This window comes from Accipiter gentilis, chromosome 13 (genome assembly GCF_929443795.1).
Source record: "Accipiter gentilis chromosome 13, bAccGen1.1, whole genome shotgun sequence".
Lineage (NCBI taxonomy): Eukaryota > Metazoa > Chordata > Aves > Accipitriformes > Accipitridae > Astur > Astur gentilis.
Genome location: NC_064892.1, coordinates 32582450 through 32606156, shown reverse-complemented (window position 1 = coordinate 32606156; position 23707 = coordinate 32582450). Strand labels below are relative to the sequence as shown.

The following is a 23707-nucleotide window of genomic DNA, read 5'->3' as shown; positions in this document are numbered from 1 at the left end:
GGAGAAAGATGTGTCCAGAAGCTTTAGGCTCTTTGACAAAAACCAATGAACTATATCACTATTTATGTTTTATCATGCTAATAAATTTTCCAGATCTTCTAAAGCGTGTCTGAATATAAAATTCAGGAAGAGTTAGCATTCATAATATAACCTAAACTTAGAAACAAGAGGATTTTAGACATGAAGTTCAAATAAGACTTACAGGTCTTCAGAAAATATCGTATTGCCAGAATTTATTGTAAAGTGTATGAAGGTAGCATTTTAACAACTGGCTATCACCTTCAGGAATGTGACAAAGGAGAGAAATATGAGTGGATGAGTTCTTAAAATTTCTTTTTCAGACTTCCCAAGCAAGCATAACTTTTTGAAGACATATTTCGTTAATTTACTTTCCCCTCCCTGCTACAATTGAAAGTTTTAGCTTGAAATTTAGACTGGAATAAAAGTACCTAAAAGCTTCGCAGGAGTACATGAGAATATCTTTCCATCTCTTATGTGTAGGTTGGATAACCACATTTGCCTAAGTCTTCTGGCTGACTTAGTACGTCCAAACTCCTGGTAGGAGCCATTCTGACTGCAGCTGACATGTCAATCTGCAATTTTCAGCTCAATATTCCTCTATGTATGAGCTACGAGAAGCAGAAAATCTGCAAAGCCCGCAAGTTTTAGGGCAACGGCTAGTATAAATCCCTTGATTCCTGTTTTTAAAGTAACAGGGAATGGGAGATGACTGGTATTCCTGCATTGTTCCCCTTTTTTGTGTGTGAGTGCCTGAGGTTGGTAACCTGGGTAATAATGTTGCCTTGGGACCCTGCTGGTTTTCTTCCTCCAGACCTCTGCTGCGGGACATCCGAACCGGAGGTTCCAGCTGGCACAGTGGATGTGAGCATGGGAATACACGTACTGGCCCAACTGCAGCAAGCGGGCCTATGCCTCCTGATCTTCTTTTATGGCGGTTTCTCCTGTGTGAGAATCTTTGTTGTTCACTTCACAACTAGCCTGAGAAGGTAAAGGCTCAAGACACCAGCCATGGCGTAACACAGTGAGAGGGGGGGACTGTTCAGCAGCGGCTGTGCCACGAGGCAACAGGTCTCCTGATGGGGTCCAGCACCACTCTGACACTTAGGATGTCATCACATTTCCACACCTCTGACTTCCACTCAAAAGGGTGGGGAGACCCGCCAACTTAACACAGCTTAATTAGGTACTCAGTTCCCAGGAGAAGGAAATAGAGCCTTTTTGTCAATGGACTGTTACTCAACTTGATGTCTCACTGTGTTACTTATGTCACTGGCTCCCACTTTCAGCCTTGCTTTTACGTTGTGCATTTGCATTTGTATTTTACGACTGTTCCAAGATAGGCTGTATTTGTTGCCAAGTGTGCCAAAACAGAGCCTGAATCGGGGCTGAAGTAATCTCACAAGTTTCAAGAACTCCTGGCTTCAAAAGTCTTTGTGTTGGGGTAACGTGTGTCAACATGACCAGCACTGGTTGCTGGACCAGCCTTATCCCTGCTGAACCCCATGGAGTAATCGCTGCTGTGAGAAGGACATTTTTGACACTTACCACCTCAGTAGATGCAATCTGAAATAAGAAAAATTAAAGCTATGCACAGAGAAAGAGAGACTGATACTTTTCTGGTCAGAAAAGATATTACCAAAGACAATCACTTACAGGGATTCCCTCTTATCTAATAAGACTCTGCGGCACATAATTAAATATGCAAGAAACCTTTTCCTTTAGAGAAATTAACACAGATCTTTCCCAGCATCATGTGTTAGGCAAACAAAATCCACAGGTTGCTTAGTATTTATAGCTCTTTCATCCCATTCTAGGTGGCTTTGTGCAGATTTGCACATCTCATTGTCCAATGTGCTGCTTCACGAACCCTAATATCAGGCCCTTGTCTTTCACACTGAATATTCTAGACCTTGATCTCCTTCCTCTTCTGGGCAAAACATTCATGTTAGCTTGAAATAAGTGAAAAGCTTTGGAAAAATCTGATGGTTTGGCATCTCTTCCCATGCCTCAATCTTTTTGTAACAAATCCTGTTGCTTTACTCAGAGCATCTAAAGCTCTGCTATCCAAAGGCTAACGTGCATTATTCTATCCAGATTTCCACTGCCTGCTCCTCTAAGGTAACTATGATAATCTGAAAAAACTCATTTGTGATGTGCCAGTCTCAGTGGGAGGCACCTTTAACACAGCCACTTTTCAAATGCCATTTCTCTTTCTAAATCATCTAAATCAACAAAACACTAATTAATGACTTCACAAGCTTAATAAAATAATGCGAACTTAAAGACACTGAGGCCTTGATACAGGCTCTAGAAGCCTATGAGCACTTCTAAAGCATAACCAACTATAAAAGAACCTAATAAAATTTAAAAGTGTAATTTCTCAATGCTAACACAACTTTGACTCAACATATTTCTGTCTCAAGTTCAAAACATGCCAAGGCATTGCTATTAAGAAATGAGAGTATTAGATCAACAACTAGTTTTGTGTCATTTCCACTGGGACTATAAATTGTTTCTTTTAAACAGTTATTTAATGATGATCCACATGACCTCAGCACAGTTCCTGATGAAAAACTGTGCAGAATATCTTTCTAGAGATTAGCATACAAGTTGACAATACAAGAGTGCAGCTACACACTTATGCTAAAAACAGTTCTTACATAAATAAAACAAAATGAACAGCCCAATGGCTAAAGTTTTAAATACCTGAAGCATCAGTTACCAAAGACTGTCAGAATTTTAACAGTTAAATTTCATACTTTTCAATGGTACTTAATTTATTCAACAAAGGAGATTTTACAAGATAAATTCAGATCAAATGAACAACATACTAAGCTTTGTAGTAGTTTAATTAAATAAATATGGGTTATAGAGGTTTCTTCTTAGGGCAATATTGAAAGCAAAATCCATCTCAAAAACATACAAAGGCTTTGCAAAAAGGAATAGTATTCATTAAACCCCCTTCTTCGCATGGAATTCTTGGCTTTTTTCCTGATGTCAAAACATTTACTTTGCTGCCCATCCACTGTCAGTTCAAGATACATAGCCCGGATTGGCAAAGACCAGCATCCTAACAAAGCTGAATCATGTCTTGTATTACAAAGCTCAATGTTTTTTCCTAAAATTGCCATTTAAACTCAGGCAGCTGCTCAAGCCACATAAGAACATAAGAAATGTCCTCATCGTCTGGGTCAGCAGTCCATCTAGCCCAGTGCTTTGTCTCCAATATATCAATTGAGATGCTGTTTAAGGAGAGCAAGTGAGCCAGGCCACCTTCTGCAGTCCATCTCTGTTATTGTCTATGAGTTTGCCTGAACTCTTCAAGTTCGCTTACACTTTGAATCACCTCCACAACCTTCTATGGCAGCAAGTTCCTGAAGTTCACTTTCTAGACATTTTAAAACCATCTCCTACTAGTTAAATGCTCCCTAGTTTCTGTGCTATAGGATTTCCTGAACAACAGTTCTGAGTAAATTTCATCCACCTCCTTCAATATTTTTTAAGCATTGGCAATTTCCCCCACCTTGTCCCCAGCCTCTGCAAACTGAGGGTTTCTAATCCCTCCTAGGAGAACTGCTTCATCCCCTTGACGATGTCAGTGGTGCCTAAACCCACACTTCTATTAGCAAGTTATCAGTGCTTCAGAACACTCCCAGCTGCCCAAACAGTCACCTGCGATGATGAACAATGTTATAGTAGTCTTGAGCACAACACGGGACGATGCCAACCAACAATCTTCTCCCACACAATACTGGAAACTATTCCTGAGACCACTCTTACCAGACAGTTTGCACACGGACACTCTTTCTGGAAGAAAAGATGGTTTACTAGAACTGACTTGTTCCATGACACTTAGCCTCAGCCTCTGGGAGCATTCTTGAGCACACTGAAATTACTAATATATAAACAATTCCTGACAGTAGCCTGAAGAAGCGTTACAACATTTTGCCTTTTTGAAGGACTAGTTAAGGGACAGCCTCTTAATTAGCTTTGAAAATCTATTCTTTACCTTAAATCACAATTTGAGCTGGTCTTACATGATAAAGACACTCTTAGAATACAATAGTTCTATATAAACTGTTTCATAGTATTTTTCTCCCCAAAGAATTCCAAATTAAAATATAATTTTATTGTAGCTCACGTAGTATGAACACATCCTACAGAGACATGCAACACTGACTTGGACATACTACTATCAACAGATATAATGATAATTTAACAATAATTTCAGCTGAAGATCTCGTATATGATTTAGCTTTACTATATCAGCATGAGTAGGATGAGAAAGTATTCTGATTTTGCATCTAAAGAATCAAAGGCAGTATGAACATTCAAAGAGGAGAATGCTCAATGTTTCTTATTTTTATTCAGTAAACTCTTCACTATCTGCAAGAGAAACTACAGGATGTTTCTCTAGACTGAACCAGGAAAAAGAGTTGAATGTTTTTTCAAGTCTTTAGCTCATTTCTAACACTGAAGAAATATATTTGATAAAAATGGCTGGAGTCAGAAAAAAAATTCTAAGATTAAGAACACAAACAACAAAAGGTGGAAAGGAAATCTGTGCAAGGCACAGCCGCAGCCACCTTGACTCAGAGGGCTCCTCCAAAAAAAAGGGAAAACTTAAGGCCAAATGTTAAGACTTATCTCCAGAAAGGTCTAGAAGTAGCTTTTATCAGCAAGAAGCAGAGGCTGCAGAAGCCAAAATAAGATTCTTAGAGGTATTTCACTCCACCAATATGGTCACAGCAATGTCTTTTAAAAGCAGAATGGCAATGATACAAAATGTAGCTGATTTATATCTTATTAATCCTTGTCTTTATGGATATAGAATACTTTCATAAGCAGCCTAACATTTTGCTTGTGCCAGACAAATATGAAGGTTAAGGTATTTCTTCACTGGATCATAGTGAGGGACAGAATGGAATTTAAAATACAGAGCTAGCTAATCTTGCTTTGAATATGTATGTTTGCACACTAATTAAGGCCAAAAAGCCCATTAACTCCACTGAAATAACAATTAAAAACGACCCTTCATTCTGTCAGCAAGCGTCTCTACTTGCACTTCCATCCTACTAACAGAAGTAGTGATGTATTAGCAGATTGTCAGGTTTCAAAACAATTTCAGCTAGCTGACAGGAAAGAAAGGCAGCATCAGACTTGGGGCATCATCACAAATAAGTATTTACATTACAACAAGCAAGGAGAAGTTTTCCCAGTGCTCTGTCACAAAAAAGTGACAAAATATAAATAGACTTGCACAATTAATTACCGTCCTCTATCAGGTGGTTAGTAAGCAAGACCAAAATAAAACCTATGGACATTATTGTGAAGCACCAATACCAAAATTGGATTTATCCTGATAAGGGCCCTAGATGAGGTGAAATACTTGCAGAGCAGGAAAACAAAAGAGCTTAGGACTAATCCTCAAGCATGCTACTTCACTATTTTAAGGCAACATCTTTCCATAGCAGAAATTGTAAATACAATTAGGAGTCCAAACTATTTCTGTCCCTACGGAGGAAAAAAAAGCCAGTAAGTAAAACCTGAAATAAGCCAATGAGCTCTAAAAACTAACTTAATACAAGATGTCTCATAGCAAGTTTGACAGATTTTTCTTCTTTTGCTCACCATTATACATGTGCAAAAGCAGCTCTCTGAATAAAACTTAAAGGCTAAAGAACAAGGCTCCCTCCCCAAATACACACACAGCCAGTCAAAAAATAGTGCGTCGAAAATATTTTGTCACTCCTACCAAATACATATATGCAGTGGATCTGTAAGGCAAAAGATATTTTATTTGAAAAAACCCTATATGCCAAATATGATTGCCAATATATTATATATGCAGAGATAATATTTTTTATTTATTGTTTAGGTTCTAGAAGTTTAAATTTAGTCTGAAGTTAAAAAAAAAAAAAACAAACCACCACCCAAACAACAAATGATTGTGTCTATAAGTATACTAGATGATCTTTCACACAGGCACAAAACAAAACAAATCCAGAATTAAGACAGCTGGTAACCTTCTCCTCCATAAAGTTATGAAGAACTACCTAATTGGGGGAAATTTTTGCAGATCAGATTTGAATAAGGTTTATGGAAGTGAGTCTAGCTTATCCTTACCACATAAGGATGACCCTAAATATTATATATCTTACAGCCACAGTTCAAATAATACCTGTATTTCTAAAAGGACACGACTGACTGAAATACAGTTTCTACCTCTTCTAAGCCAGCACAAACATTGAGAGATTCAATTCACAGACAGTAAAATTTTGTTTACAAGCTTGGTATTCACAGCCACATTTTAAAATCTTTTGTAGCAAATAAATTGCTTGCCCAAATAAATGCTTTTATACCTAAAAGCTTCTCTATCTGTAGAAGTTATTAGCTACTAAATATATGACATCATTTAAAATATTTAGTTTTCCTAATACCTATGGGTTTATTTCTAACCAGCAAAGTCTTATCTGAAAGATTGAAACTACCATTTTAGAGTTACTGGGATACAAGAGAAAGAAGAGAAATATTTTTTTATTTGCATTAAAGAAAAGTCTATAGACATCAAGCTCTCTCGGTCTCTCAAAAATATCTTAGCTCTCAAACACATCCTTCAGTATCAAGACTATCAGCCTTCTGAAGGGGAAAAGAAAAAGGTTAAGTTTTTTAATCCTGACTGAGGCTAAAGAGACCAAAATACATTAAATACATTGTGTCATGTGTGAAGTTGTGGGATAAGCCCACATGAGAACTGCCACTCTGTTTTCTCCACAGGATAGCACTGTCTACTGCCACAAAGGCAAGAAAACCAAAGTAACCTGATTGAATGTCAGTGTAAAGGGATATTTGGAATCCTTCCCTCTCCCCAGCCACCCCCAACCTCCCACTGAAGGGGAGAGGAACTGAATGGGTTACTTGATATCTTCCTCTAAAAGAAGTTAGTTACATTTTGTGAAATTAGATGTTTTTCCAGAGTGAAATCTGGGACAAATTTTCCAACCAAATTAAAATCCTCTGAATATATGTAACAAGATTGCCAATAGATCTACCACGAAATATATCATAACAACAAACAAAATTGCAATCCTTTAGCAACAAAGCCAACTCATAGTCTGGCATACATATTAAAAAACTGAAAAATGTGGGGAAGTAAGACAGCAAGGAGAAAGTGGGGGGGGATGGGACACAAAAGCTAGGATACGTTACATTAATTTTATCCATTGCTAAAATCATATATAATATGAAGAAGTAAGAGTTTGTTATATTACAGCTGTCGTTAAAGCATACTTAAATGGAATAATGCAGTAAGAGACTGTTCCTGTGCAACAAGAAAGATTACAAATTGGAGCAAAACAGTACTGAAAAACAGAGTTCTGTTTTTCTCTCATTCTGGAGTGGTTTTGGGGGGTTGTGTGTGGTTTTGGGGGTTGTAGGGTGTTTTGTTTTTTTCCTCCAGTTAAACTTCCTAGAAACCAAGAGGATAAAGTGTTCCAAAACATTTCCCTGGACCTCTGAAACCATAATTTAAAGAGAATCAAATCACAATCCATTTCTACAATAGCTGAAACAATGTTCTTTTCTGAGATGTTTTACTAGGAAAGAGACAAAAGCTTCAGGCTTGGGGTTGGTTTTTTTTTGTTTTGTTTCTTATTAATCTGAAAGCATCTATATTTAGCATTACATGGTTATAGGTGCTGAGTCAGTAGCAAATGATTGTCAGCAAAAATCACAAATAATGGAAAGACTTTACCAAAATCATATTTCTAAATGTACTAGTAATATACATCAACATAAAAAAAAAAAGACAACAGTAGTTTGTCTAAAAATACTGCAAATGAAATTAGCTCAGCAGTACTGATGAGAAGTATTTTTACCCAGAAAAGACAAAGGTAAATTCATTTTTGAACATTTTACAAATTTAGGAAAACACTGTAGCTAATGCTTTTGGTCATTCTGACTTCAAAAAATTTTAAAACACTCAACTAAACCTGTTAAGAGGGTGGTACAGCCAAGCCCTTTGTAAGATGTACACTGTATCTTTAACAGTCTGTCTGCAACAAGACTAAAAAAGGGTGTATTTCTGGAAAAGGGTGAATATAATACAACACAACTTCCAGGCAGAGCCACATTTATGCGCTGTCGTTAGGGCAGTATTCAGAACAATTACATTTTTCTCCACTAATAGCTCCAATCAAGATGCTAATTAGTGACATGCTTTATCTCATAACCCATTTCAAAAGCCTTAGCACTTTGACTTACTGTTGCTCGCATCCTTTTATTTCTCTCATTCAACTGGTGCTACCACAGTGACAAAGGATGAAGGCAGATTCAACAGCCACCACTCCGCTGCTCCAATCTATTCCATTCACTTAATACTGAGGTAATCTTCGGTGATGTGTTGAGCACTGGCCCCCCCTTCTTTTAAACAGGGCACCTTAACCTAAACACCACGCCGGGGTATCTCCCTTTACCTTCCTCTATAGCTGTGCGTCCACAAAGCATGTGGAGGGAGGATGCGAAAGGTAGGATCAATTAACAATATAGTCAGCAATACCTACCTCAAGCCTTCCTTCCTATCAAATTAGCCAACGTACAGTGAGCTTCCTGCTGTACACGAATGTATCATGTCACCATAGCAACTAAATCAACAAATAGCTGCTGCAGCATCTGCTTCTGGATCATCTAACGTCAGTCAACAGAAGGTTTGGGTTTAAGAGAACAAAGCTTCCAAATATATGCCATTTTATAACTGCATTTTTAATTTAGCCTCCTGATTCCCAGATAGGATATACTAGCTTGGAATGAACCAACTTCTGACTTTATAGTTGAATCTGTGATGCAGCTCATGACTTCAGTTTGCAAATACGCCAGAAAGGGGGGGGGGGGGAACGGACCACTTTATAAGATAATAAAAAGGCACACCAAAGAAATAATCAGCTGGATTCTATTGCACTCTTTCTTAAATACTGCGTTACTCTATGCTGTGCATTTATTAAGAGGCATGAAAAGAAAGAAGTGTATTTCCCAATTTTGTTTTACGATTTACATACGTCTGCCCTAAATAATACCATAACCAGAAATACCTTTATTAGATATTAAATATTTAAGACATTTCAGATGGCTGACAAAGATGGTTTCCCCTCTACTAGTCTCCACTTAAGAGCTGAACTGAAAACATCCAATATTAGTTTCTGGCAATCTTATATCCCAACAATAGCAGGGGCCCACTGGCACACCCTCATCTGCAGAGAGACAGCTATGTAGGGCAAAACACGCATCCCTCCCTTCTTGTGAGAAATTACTTCAAATACCATATATGCATCACTCCGGTTTAAATCCTAACCCATAGGCAGACAACATACATGAAACTGCTTAGTAACAATTGGTATCTGGAATGTGACAACATGAGATTACTCATTAAATGTTGCCTGAGGTATATAAAAATTAAAAAAATTACTCGGGCAGTAGCATCTTCAAAGGTAATAAGCAAATGTACATATACACACACACTTATGTAAAAGGACTCAAACCTACAGCCTACTTATAACAGAAAAAGTAACTTTCCACTATTTTAATTTCAAATCATGTTCCTAACATTTGATCAGCATGAAATTTTTTATCAAGTAAAAGCTTTCTAGGCTCAAGGTATCAGTTATATCCAGTATCATTTTATTATTGAAAACACTTTTAGTTTTCAAAGCATCTGTTATTCCATCTATGCAGAGTCTTTTGTTACAAGGAAAATCATTACATCTAGCTTGGCTCCACAGAGCATGGGTCGGTGAACAGGGAAAACGATACAGACTCAAGATGCCCACCCGGTGGTGGCTCCAATGTGCACTTGCTGTGATTTGTGGGTTTGCCACCTCACCCACGCCAGAGTTTCCCTGTTTGTAGGACTAGTACAACAGTATTTGCATGTCCCTGAAAGCTACTGATCAAAGAACACTGCAAGACTTGAGTGTTGTTATCATTAGCAGCACAGGAATTGCCAGATGGAATCACATCTGTGGTCCAGCTAAGGTGATGTCAGTTACAAATGCAGCACAAGTCATTTTTTCCATTGATCATGTGTTCATATTCTGCTGTTCATATCATAACAATGCTAATGAGGCTATGAACTACTCTTTTCCACAATCAAGCCCACTAACACTTAGAAAACAGCTTAAATGGAAAACTGCAAATGTAACAGGTATTACAGACACCATACGATTAGTAAATAGCAACAGCTGATATATCAGTAACAACAGCTAAACTAAAATAGTGTCTTAAGCCTTTGGCAATTTAAGACAATTTAAGAATTTCATGGTTGTGAAGAGTGTTACTTCTTAAAGCAATCTTTCATAAGATTCTTCTACCTCCGTCTTCTTTTAGACTTCCTAAAGACTTCCTCCCTCCCCATTTATGTTGGCTAGTAACCAATAAAGAGTTCTGAAAACCTTAGGTTGAGCTCTGTACTATACCATACCAATTCATAGCTGACTAAGCACACATTTCTGTAGTACCTATAAGGAAAAGTAACATTAGAATTTTTTTTTGCCTTAAATTATCTTCTGGTTTTAGTATGAATGACAGCAGATAACAGGCTTCTCATCATTATTTATAAGTGTCTTACAGACATTGATCTTTGTCCAAGTAACACGATGCAACGCTCTTAACACTGAAGTTCTAAAATCTTCTATTTCCCACCAAATTTATTTGAGCAAATTCCCATTTACAGGTTTCCCACAACTACACAATTCTCTCTCCTAGCATCTGCTAACGCTAACTGATAATCTAGAGGGATACAAGTGCTCCATATACGGAGATTAACACTTTCCTAATGAAGAACAGAAAAGATCTGGGTAAGTGAAGGCCATCAACAAATCTTGCTTTTTAGGAGTAAGGAGGAAAGCCACAGAGAATTAAGTAAATGTTACATAGCATGTTGCCGTAACAATTTACATGTTTGGGATTTTGAAAACACAAACACAATCCAAACTACTTCAGCTTACAGAGGTAGTAGCAGCATGTCCTGAAGAAAGCAAGAGAAAGAAGCGCCACCCTTTCAGTGACATGCTCCTAAGGCCTATGTATATTTTCAGAGGAGAGAGAAGCAACTCTGTGTCATTTTTCTAAAAGGCAGCTGACAGATAATAGAAATCAGCAAACATTTCATCTATAATCACCACTACAAGATACTCTCAGCACCACTGAAAGCACTAAGACAACAGAATATACCTAGAAGCAACTGGAAACAAGGAGGTTGGAAAGATGACTAGACTGTTCAGTGGCTCTGACATTCAAAACCTATAGATTTCAATAAGCTGTCACTGCTTTTTGTAGAAAGGCAGGTTGGAAAAATCTGAGAATTGGTGATTTTTTTTTTTATTCTAGCAAATGAATTGATTTTATTTATGAAAAGATTTTTTAAATTCTTACTGTACTTCCCCCCCACCCCACTCTCTTCATGTGAAAGATGATTAGCAGAAAGCTGATCACTGGAGGGGGGCAGGGTAGGAAGATTGTTTGAAGCCTTGTTTTGTAAAAATACCAAATTTTCTGACAAGAACCAGTAAAAGATAAGTGTTAAAATCTGCATCTAATGTCACTGATAAATGTTCAAGACTTGTTAGTGTCCACATATAACAGTATCAGTCAGTGTATGTTCCATAAGTGTGTCTGATTCATTCTTTATTATTGAGAAATACTTAAAATTTTCATCTACTTGTTTCTGCTTTGCCTCTTCTCTTTTGCATTCTCAGTTCTCACAGCTTGGCTAAGCAAAGTTTTATTTGTCTCATTTACAGCAAACCCAATATGTTTCACTAGCATTGACACTGTCTGTGGTTAGTAGATAGTACACATAAAATTTGCTACTTAAAATAATCCCACTATTATATCTTTAAATCAGTAAAAACATAAGGGTCACAGAAGTGTTTCAAAGAATCTGGATAATGCAGCAGACAAACATTTGTGCTTCAAAGTTTTAAGCTAATCCTTGTTTACAGGGAAATAGAAGGAAGCAGTGTTGGGGCAGTCACTGAACTCTGGAACTTTCTGAGGCATCTGGTCCTGGTCAGTGGTTAGACACATCAATCTCTATAAATAAAAGTTGGAAGACTTCAATCAGATTATTCTCATTTCATCATGATGTTGTTTGAAGCACACAGGACTTCAGCTTTACAACACTAAGCAAAACTGGATAAGGGACAGAGCTCATACTGCACAGCAAAGCCGTAGCCGGGGCTAAGCTTTCAGCTAATACTTTGCAGGGTTAGTCCCCTCAGTAGGCACTTTCCCCGATCAATCTGCATATTTGCAACAGTCCAAAACAGAATCAGGGAATAAACTTTCATTTAAGCTGTGTCTAGATGCACTGAAAGTTAGAAGACTGCCAATTTAATTTTGGAAAACTAAGTAATTTAACAAAGATTGTCTGAAATGAACATTGCGATTAAAAAAAGCCCAGAGCCCCAGTTGCTTAAGATGCTACTAAATGTTCAGAGAATCAAAAACCTCATTTCTGACACCCCCCCAAAACCCCAAACCTGAAAGTGCTGTGCTAAATTGGGCATTGTTCAAAGAAAGCCAGACACTTCAAAGATTTATTGATCTGATTCACAACAGGTTTTTAGATATTGTATTTAAAATTTTTTTTAAAAAATCTTCTATTCCTCTAATAACCTTGTCTTCCTCACAACACTTGTGGAATCAGAACACCCTTGTAATTATTTCAACTGAGCATCAAAACTGAAGACACTTTTCAGCTGTACTTCAACTGTATGCACTTTGCAGTTCCCACACTTTGACTGCAGGCTGCACCAGCAGTTGCTACAAAGTACCCTATGTCGAACAGGTATCATTTAGTGTTTCCCTATGAAAAAAAATAATACTTAAGACTGCCTACTTCCAGGCTCTGAATCTGTTGTTGAAGATCTTAATGCTGAGAAGAGGGGAAGAATTAGTTTGCTGCTTAGCTCACATTTGAAACAAGCTGAACAGTTGTGCCACTGTTAGAGAGCTTTGCTAGTATTTTCCTTCCATATAATGCCTAGAGATAAATACAAAAAAAGAATCTTACAAACATTATGAAAGCTAGCCAAGATGAACAAAGTGAGGTGGACAGTTAACAGATTTGCTAACGATGACACAAGTCAATGACACTTCACTTCAAAGGACTTTGTCAGTAATATCTGGACATGTCTGAAAGTGTGTGCAACCAGTCAGGCATTCACCGAGCAACAATTGCAAACATTATAAAGTGGTCATGATCAACCTTTGGCCTAACAGCTGAATACATTATTTCAGAAAGGTTATAAAGCTACAGTTGATTCCCCCTCTGCAGACTGAGGCAGAGCCCTTTCAGACCCTGTCCTGACCTCCTTCACCTTTCTGAAGTACAAAAAGAGGACCCAGCAAGCAGGACAGACACTCTATTTCTCTCCCCTACAACCAGCAAGTGCCATGAACAGCAGGTTACTGGTGGAGATCTTCACCAAGCATGCAGCAGCTGAACTCACTCTGGCTGCGCAGTATTCTGTAATTTGTACAGTTGTTTCAAGGGCTGAAGTGACAGATGGGAGCCGCCTTCCTTTTTTGAAGAACTCTGCTGAACAACAACTCAAATCAAAATTTGTAATAACTATCCTTTAAAAACAATACCCTTCTTGCAATGCAATTGTAACAATGAAGAGAAAAATATAAATAAGCAAGCTGAAACTGAATTTGGACATTCAGTTTCTCAAGACTTTAGAAGATTTAAGAAAAATATAAGCTGTTTGTTTAGAAAGTATATGGACTAGAAGAATTCCCAACATTGCTTCTGACAGCTCAGGTTCCTGTTTGGTGATAGAGCAAGTTAAAAGCCCATAATATTTAAGACTGATGGATGTGTCTGTAACATTTCTACCTTAAATAGAGCACAAAAGTAAGTGCCAAAGGAAGAACTGTATTCTGTACTTATTCAAAATAGCATTTCATTTAAAAAAAAAAATTACAATGCTAGGAGTTTCAATAGCACTTCTGAAGTAGCCTGTTTTCCCCTGATAAAGCACCCTATACACCCAGCTTTGTGCAAATCTGGGTATCACTGTGTACCAAAACACCGTGTGACAACATGAACCTGAACTGGAAGAGAAATTAAAGGCTACATCCTTAGCTTGATCAGGTTGGAGAGGCTCAGTCAGTACTGGACCAAGGGCTTGGTGGGAAATGTCTCTACAACCCTAATCCCTTCCCATGTATTTTCTCCTCTACTTCAAAAAGAAAGAGAAAAATCAGAGCCAAGGGCCATTTTTACTATGGTGTGTAAACCTGGGTCTATCTCTTCTTGGAGAATGTAATTCTGGCTGCCCTATAAAGTGTATAATTCTGTAACACACAGAGGGTTAGGTGGACTTTGCCCAGTTAATAAATAGAGAAACCTATCACCAGGGAATAGAACAGACTATTTCAGTTGGAAGGGACCTAATGATGATCTAGTCCAACTGCCTGAGCAATTGAGGGCTGACCAAAACTTAAAGCATGTCGTTAAGGGCATTGTCCAAATGTCTGTTAAACACCGACAGGCTTAGGGCATCAACCACCTCTCCAGTAAGCCTGTTCCAGTGTTTGGCCACCCTCTTGGTAAAGAAATGCTTCCCAGAGAAAAAAAACAAACAGGCTTCAACTAGCAGGGGATGCATTTCAGATTACTTGTTCACAAAGTGTGTAATTCTCACATATTTTAAGAGTGGAGTTTCTGTAGTTAAAAATATGACTTTGCAAAGCAGTTATGGTTTTGTCACAACTTACAGAGAGATTACAAAGGCTGCCTTCTGAGGAAACGTATGTAAGCAATAAGGGTGACTTCGTAGGTCTTGGACTCCGGCATTCAGGTCCTGGCTTACTAGGCATTAAGTGTCCCATGGCACAGAGAAGGGGAGATAAGGGGACCAAGGAACATGCCTGAGTCCAGGACACTGCTTGGACATAACTGTACCCTTCCAAACCCTACTGATAGAGAAGCACGCAGATAGAGGAACTGGGCCCCCACTTGCAACAGACTGCAGAGAAGAACCACCTCGATGCTTATAGCTCCAGGCAACTTGCACCTTCTTACCTCATTGGAAAAGAGGGAAAAAACCCAACCAAGTACAGATCCTTAGTCACCTTCCTAAAACATGAGAGATCATCTTCTGGATGTGCTTATTTCTCCCCGTTGACTATATTAGCAACCTACAGTGACTAACTGACTTTAAGTCTGATTTTCACATGTCATCCAATTCTCCCAAACATCAGTTTCTGAAGAGGTTCATTCAACAGGGGAAATCTTGCCTCAAGTATCTTGGGAGGAATCTACTGTATCAGAGACCAAAATTAATCTAGGATTCATATCATGTAAATGAAAACAGACATTTTAGAGAGAAAGAAGGATTACTCAGAGAAGTTTTATGAGGGTACTTCATTCCATGAATTTTCATACTGGGTACAAGTAGGAAAGGCTATGAACTAGACAGCCTTCACTCTTGTTTCTACATTTATTATCAGACAGCAAATATTCAAATAAATAGCTGAATGTTAATATAAATTATGCAACAAATCTGATGTTGCTTTCTGCTAACCAAAAGCAGTATAGTATTCATATTTAACTATACACCAAAGAATTCTGAATCCTCACTTTCTGCTGAGGACGATGGCTTCTTCTAGGAAATTTAAGGCAAGTTTACAATACATCTGCAATCAAAGATACAGTTTAACTACATAAGAGAAAATTCTTCTTTCTAAGGCCCCCCCAAAAAAATCTACCCTTAACTAAGACAAAACCTCACTCTTGCTGAACAAAAAACATGGTTAACTCAGATACAGAAAGGATCCAATAACCTTGAGGCATCAAAACTCAAATCCTTGTATTTTTTTTTGTGGTGGTGTTTTTTAAAAATTATAGCCATCAACCAGTTAAAAACTTTTACGGATAAGATTTTTTTGTATATGGAATTTCCCCTATAAGCTTAATTATATGTAGCAACCATCACTGGAAAATACAAAGTACTAATCAATCCTGGAAAAAATACATCTTGATAATCAGCTTCTGTAAGCTGGCGCTGTAGCATTACATACAGAAGAGTTCCAATGGTTCCAGTGAACACAGTTCTGGTGCGCTTCAATGCTATGGAGTCACTGAAGGATAGAATAATAATTGTCAACTAAAACTTTAATGAATCTCCAACAGGAAAAATTAGATGTATCTGCTAATTCAATAGAGCCAAAAGGGAAGTACAAAAAAATAAACCAAACAAAACCAAAAAAACCAACCCAACCAAAAAGAAGATGGAAGCAGCCACGCATGTACTCTGTACTCTATGAAATCAAAACACATAAAAGAAAGGAAAACAGCACAGTATGGAAAGCAGTGAGAACAGTTATAACAATGTATGCTGTCGAACAACTTTTAACACGGGTATTATTTTTCTTGTAGAGGCAAAGACCATGAAACATATGCAGTTCTAGGCTTGATTTTCAGCAGCAAGGCAAAAACAAAGCAAGCTGGAACTTGATAATGTACCATATGCTCTTCAGAAACAGAAGCATCAGAACTAAAACTGGGGAAAAGCATTTAGTAATTTAGTTTACATTTTCACCATTATATTTCTGCTGCAACTTCACATATGTAAACAACCTGAAGGCCAAAAAAGGGGATTCTCGGAATTATTTTATTTGTTTTTATAGCCATCTATTACTCTGCTGACTGAAGACTTCCTCCTATGATAACAGTTTAATAATAACAACTTTAAGATCAGAGGTTTAAATATTTAAGGAAGAAATTGGTTTTGGAAATACTAACTTGTAGATTTGATGCCAAACATCTATTTCAGTTCAGAGAATTTGCACTTAAACTCACACACTGTGTATATATATATATATATACACACACACAGAGTGGGATTCTCTGAAAACTCACTAAGCATCTAAATTTCCGAATAAAGTTTGGAGGATAAGCAACCAGCTTCCCAAGCTAGTAGTACTTTATCATTCTAAGTTGCTGAGAAATAAAGCTGACTTGAAGGTCAAACACTATGTGTCCCATTCCCCAAAGAAAAGGAAACCGTTAATAGGTATCGACTGGGCTACTTTGCAGGGACTATCTACCTTTTTGGTAATAAATTACACCAAGGTTATATAGGGATGTCTCAGTTTTCAACTGTTAGCTTTAGTGGGAAGGCGTGGAGAGGGTCCAGAACTCCAGGGCTGCTGCAAATTTGTGTCAGCAATTTACTGATTTGTCTTGAAGTAGCACTGGGTGCTGTAGAAAGTTTCCAAAACAATTTAACATCAGTTTAATATCAGGAAAACAAAGTCTGTTAAAGAAAGTAGTTTGAACTCTTGCCTCCTCATTTTCCTCTCAATCATGAAATTTACCTCCTCCCACCAAATTGGGACTCACGTAATCAAGCACATCCTTCCTGTACAGCCTCAGCAATAATCAGTAAAGCCCTACCTCAGTAGTTACCCTTACATGAAAAACCCTCAAGCGCTTCTGTCCTCATACCGTTTTTTCTCAGTGTCACTTGGTTTCTGTCAACTCCCATGGGTCTTCTCCATACTTCATCCACAGCCTTACTCACCACCAAGATGCAAGTAGTACATTACCTGCTCACGTTGAATATGGTGATGAGACGATGCAAAAGCAGTACTTCTGCGCTCAATACAGAGGGAAGAGCTAACAGGCTTGCCCTTTGCTTTTCCTTTGCACCAGTTTTGTCCTATGAAACTAAGAGCAGTCCCTTGTTCTGTGGGAATGAGGCAGTCTCCCACAGCAGCACTGAGTAGCAACATCCACACAGTTTAAGCTCCCCATGTTTTCTGCCTGAACACGCACATTCCTCTAACTTTGTGGATTGTTTTGTTTTAAAACATGGTGGAAAGCTACAGCTTTAACCTGACCAGGCACTTCCACTATTTGAAGCATATGACCTTTCATCTTAACATGTTCAAATATTTGCACTGCTATTTCACATTTAAACTGCTAGCAGAACTTCAAGTATTTGAAATAGATTATCTTGGAAGATAGGAACTGTTCCAGGAAAGTACCAATTGGTCTATATTCATTTGGTAACTCAGTTATGCAGTATATACAACATAAGTCACAGTAATTACAATAGTTAATCCTGGTAAGAAGCAAGGAGGGAGGAACTGATTTAAAAAAATCCTCACGTTTTACGGCTGAACAACAACGTGCAAGTTTAGGATACAGTTAACTAGTCTAACATAGGAAATACTGACATATAAACAAAATATTTAAATAAAGAATTTTCTACTAGGTTTTCAATAGCTTTTCAGTCAGGACTGACTAAAACTAATTAGGACAGCTACAGTCCAGCCTACACTAAGCAAACAGAAGAACATATACATTTATTTACACAGACAGAACAGCTCTGAGTTTTGATTGTGGGAACACAAGTTCTGTAAACACTACAGATTATGTTATAGATAATGCAATCCAACATCACAACACTATTATGAAAGAAACTGAAGAAGTAGTTTTCATATTTTAAGGAAGTAAACCCTACAGAATGTGTGTACTGTAGCTAAGCAAATAGGAGACTTTCAGAAAAATGAGCAGAAAAATCAAGGCAAAAGTCTCCACACTTCTTGTAGCTTCAAAGGTACAAGAAAAAAAAAGGAATACAATGAACTACTGTTCAGGTTAAAATATTTTTCAAAAAAATAAGAAAAAAAGGCTCCGAATTACAATGTTTTGTACTTGAATATATCACACTTCACTTGAAGTGTGCAATAAGTGTACCATATAAAACAAACATAACAATTTTAAGACCCTTATAAATAAATAATAGCCTGCCTGACCCTTCTGTGGCCTAAGTCTTAATTGGGCAACCTAGACAGAGTAAGCAGTACCTGCAATTCTGCATTTTCCATATTTCAGATATACAAAGTATTTTCTATTTAGCGGTGGCTTTTAAATGACCAGATGCAAAAAGGGTTTCCAGTAAAGTTTCCTGCCACTGAACAAATGCATTTGCAGATTCTTCATGAGTCATGTATCACATGCAAAGGACAGAAAAACGAAAGTCACAACTTTCACTAGACATTGTGGAACACAGAACACTAGACAACATTGTGGTGTAAGTGCTAGCTATGAAGAAATTAACAAAGAAACTGACTTTATTGATGACTGAGAATCTGCCCAATGCTTTCTGAGTATTCACTTTTTTCCTTTTTTAAAAATAAACACTACCACTACCAGTTCCACTTTAGACAGTATTCTTAATGAGCTGGGGTTTTTTTTTTGTTTGTTTTTTGTGTTGTTGTTTTTTTTAAATAAAAAAAGGACACCAACAGCATGTATGAAGCTTTTTCCTTAAGATTAAATAAGCCCCCCCTCCCCCCCAATTCATTTCTTTGAAGAAATTCTTTACTTGTTTTCCAGTTTTAATCTTGCTTGGCATAAGGAAAAGGGACAACATTTTAATGAAAGAGTATCCCCAAAAGAACAATTAAGATCATATCTGGCTCAAAATTTTGCACCATTACAGAGTAAGCTTGACAGCACAGGTTGATAGTCTTGTTTTTGGGGAAGGCAAAACAAGTAACTCAGGCTCAACTATCTTTGAAAGGTCATAGTGATTAGGGGAGGTTCCCAAGGACTGGAAGAAAGCAAATGTCACTGCAATCTTCAAAAAAGGGCAAGGAAGAAGATCCAGGGAACTACACGTCAGTCAACATCACCTTCAGCTCTGGGAAGATGAGCTGGCAAATCTTTCTAGAAGCCACTTCCAAACACACTTAAGATAAAAAGGTGATTGGGAGTAGTCAGTACAGATTCACAAAGGGAATAGTCACACCTGACAAACCTGGACAGCCTTCTACAATGGAATTACTAGCTTGGTGAATGAGGGGATAGCAGTAGATACTGTTTATCATGACTTTACCAAGGCTTTTGACACTGTCTTGCATAACGTCCTCACACAGAAAACGATGAAGTACAGACTGGATATAGGCACTGAGGTGGACTGAAAACTGGCTGAACTGCCAGTCTCAAAGGGTTGTGATCAGCAGTGTAAAGTCCAGCAGGAGGCCATTCATCAGTTGTCTACCTCAGTGGTTGATACTGGGACAGATAATGGTTACTATCTTCTTTAAAGACCTGATGGGACAGAGTGCACCATCAACAAGTTTGCAAGTGATACAAAGCTGGGAAGTGTGGTTGATGCACTAGATGGCTGCACTTCCATCCAGAGGGACTCTGACAAACAGAAGACATGGGCCAGCAGGAACCGCATGAAGTTCAACACAGGGAAATGTGAAGTCCTGTACCTGAAGAACAATAATCCCATGCACCAGTACACATTGGGGGCTGACTGGCTGGGAAGTAGCTTTTCAGAAAATGAATGGTGGACAAGCTGAATGCGAGTCAGCAAGGCACCCTCAAATCAAAAAAGGCCAACAGCACCCTGGGTTGCATTAGGAAGAGCATTGCCAGCAGGTCAAGGGAGGCGATCCTTCCACCTACTCAGCATTGGTGAGACATCTGGAGTTCAGGGTCCAGTCCTGGGCTCCCCAGTACAAGAACATGGACATACTGGAGAGTCCAGCAAAGGGCCACAAAGATTAGGAAGGGACTGGAGCATCTGACTTGTGAGAGAAGGCTGAGAGCTGGGACTGTTCAGCCTGGAGAACAGATGTACCAGGGGAGATCTTTTTACCAGTGTGCCTAAATACCTGAAGGTGGGGGGGAATAAACAAAACTGAGCCAGACTCTTCTCAGCAGTACCCAGTGAAAGGACAAAAGGCCATGGGCACAAACTGAAATACAGGAGTCCTGCTAAAATGTAGGACTGTGAGGGCGTGTTGAATACTGGGGAACAGACTGCCAAAGAGGCTGTGGAGTCCCTTATCCTGGGAGATACACAAAAGCCAACAGGACATGGTCCTGGGTGACTTGCTCTAGTTGGCCTTGCTTTGATTGGGGGAAAGGTCGACTGCATTATCTCCAGAGGTCCCTTCCAATCTCAAGGGTTCTGTGATACACCTATAAGAATTTTTACACAACAGTAGTAAAAAGAAAGGATATTCATAATTAGGTAAAGAAAAGAAATGCTGGTGGTACGTTTAACTTTGCATAGGCATGCTTTATTCTTTGTTGTTTGTAAGACTTTAGAATTTCAAGGCAGAACAGGTAAGGACACAGTAACAGTTCTCCTCTTGCATGTTACAGATTGATTACTACTTCTAAACACCAGTGTTTGAAAGAAGAATGTGAAGAGAAAGCATGTTTGGATAGTGTTTCTTCCTTTTTTCCAGAATGTTTTGTCCACATATTTATTAAAAAAGATTTATCAGCTTTCTTTATTTAAGCTTCCCCTATACTGTGAACATCTCGCTGCAGCCCAAACCTTATCACATGAACTGTTGCAATCCATTCTCCAGTCTCATATTGGAGCTCTTGTCTGTGTTTTTACCCTACAAATTAATTTCTCTTTATGATAAATAATTATTTTCTTCTGCATAAAGTTCAAACATGGGAACAGCAGACTGTAAGGGACTTCCCTAGACCATCAAGTTCAGTCTCTTGCTATCACAGGCAGTGATCTCTCAATGTATTCAGATACTTCAAAGCACTTCATTTTTCACACCTTTTCTCCCATTGGAAGCTGGTCCAGAACTCTGCTTATCTGGGTGTTAAAATATTCATCCTAGGTTAAAGATATGGAGTATGTATGTTTTTGCCAACACTTTTTTCTCACTGCAGCTGACCTTTCTCAAGTGTTCTGAAGCCACGATCATAAGTTTTTCTATCACCTTGGCTGGTTTAAAAAAAAGAAAATTGAAGAAGTGTCCAGGCAGACGCTAACATACAAAAGCAAATCTCACCATTCGAGATACCCAAATGAAAGCAAGTGTCAGTCTAGAAGCCACAGAGTTGTTAGCACATGTGCTTGAGCCAGTAAGCTCTACCACAGGGGAAGGTTTATTAACCTTAACAAGGTCATGTGGTAATGTAAATATATAGCTTCCAAATTAAGACTCAAGCATGGCTAGACAATTTGGCAGCTGTTTGGTCCCATCCTTCTATGAAGATGTTCTTTCACAAGACAGGTTTTCTGCTTCATACTTCTTACAAATCTTTTCTCTGCACCAGTTAGTTCTACCTTCGCCTCAATCTCCAAAACATATGCATGACCAAAGCTGCACAAAAATATTCCAAATGAAGGATTACTATCTTTTACAGCGTCAATATGTCAATGATGCTGTTGGAAGAAAAAAAAAAAAAGATACTGAAGTTTCCTTACCTGTTGTGCTCCATCCCCACTAACAATAGGGGAAGTTAGAAGAGGGATTTCACTACTTATAATCGAAGTGGTATCCAGTAACGGTGGATGTTCTGCCATCATTGATGGTACACTAATTCACAAGATCACCTGCAAAGAAAAGTTACTCAAATGGTTAAACTATATAAATATTTCTAAATAATTGCCCTTAAAAAACAGCCTCACTTAAAAAAAGTTATTAGACACCTCTGGAAAGTATGTTTCCACAACATTCCAGCAGTCATGTAAACTTGAAGATGCATTTTGCCAGCTAGTATAAGCCTTATTTATACAGAGGGTGGTTTAGACCCCCTCTAGCGGCTGAACCTTAGGAGAAGATACATCACAGCCTTGGAGCTAACAAACCTGAATCTTTTAACTTCGATTACAAACCAAGATTTTGCCTAAGTTCGACTGGCACTGCTGACAAAAATGCCTACGGGGGGGGAAGCAGTTGCCTTAGAACTTACATATATAGTGTTCTTGTTTTTATGAAAACCGGTAAAAAACTGAGATCTACAAACAGGGACACTGTTTCTTTTGTTCTTTTTTTAATCACCAACCCACTTTTTTCTACTATTATAGTGAAAAAGACACTTATTTTAGGAACAACTAGTTACTAGAGAAATGATTAAGTGAGACACAAATGAATAAAAAAAAAAGTATCTTCTGCACAACCTGACTTTTTTTTTACTTTTAAATGTATTGCATCCAGAAGTAAAGCTGTGTCATTTTGATAACCAGTGGCTCTTTAATGGCTTTACCAGCAGCTAAAACTCGGGGGCGTGGGGGGAAGAAGAGGTAATGCCTGCACACAAAATTATAAACCTCATAACCATGCTACAAAAAAGCCCTCGCTAGCACACACTGTAAAGTTACATGAAATCTGATGACAAGAAAAAAGCCACACAGGCAAGAGTCCCATGAAAGCAATGATCCACTTCAACCCTGATGAGTGTCAAGTAACAGCATAACAGAAAGCAGGATTCAGCTGAGCGTTCCTTTCAATTACACTAACAAGTCATAAGTAATGTGTTTTATGGTGTTTTGCATGTAAGTGCTATACAAAGACTGGATGGAAGAATTAAGAGCAGAAAAGCTGAAGATTACCATTTTTCCATGCTAGAAATATGTATTGCAAGTCTAACAAGCTGCTTTTGAAATTATTTTGTATTTCATTTTGTTAAAAAAAAAAAACCAAAAACCAAACCATTAAGTTATACTGGTTTAGTGTCTTGGTCTTAAGTCTATCCCAGCTAAACTCAGTATACTTAGCTTTTGAAATAAAAAAAGAATTAGATCAATGAAAATTGAGAAATTGATATTTCTTAACAAAACAGAAAGACAGATGGAGAGAATTCACTAGAGGCGAGTGGTACATTCACAGTTCCCAC

At 38.1% G+C, this 23707-nt stretch overlaps 1 protein-coding gene across 8 annotated transcripts in view; it reads right to left on the bottom strand.

Annotated features, from left to right (window-relative positions):
- The window catches only part of FNDC3A (fibronectin type III domain containing 3A), a 123440-nt gene that overhangs the window by 82969 nt on the left and 16764 nt on the right, over window positions 1-23707 (bottom strand). For 4 of the 8 annotated variants that reach the window (XM_049815938.1, XM_049815937.1, XM_049815939.1 and 1 more), the window contains one exon: window positions 22296-22424. The exons of 2 other annotated variants lie outside the window; for them this stretch is intronic. In XM_049815938.1, the coding sequence (XP_049671895.1) occupies window positions 22296-22397 (102 nt within the window). In that variant the 5' untranslated portion in view covers window positions 22398-22424. Of the gene's footprint in view, window positions 1-22295; window positions 22425-23707 lie in introns of those variants that run through there. 2 more of the 8 variants (XM_049815941.1, XM_049815945.1) reach the window with 2 other exon arrangements.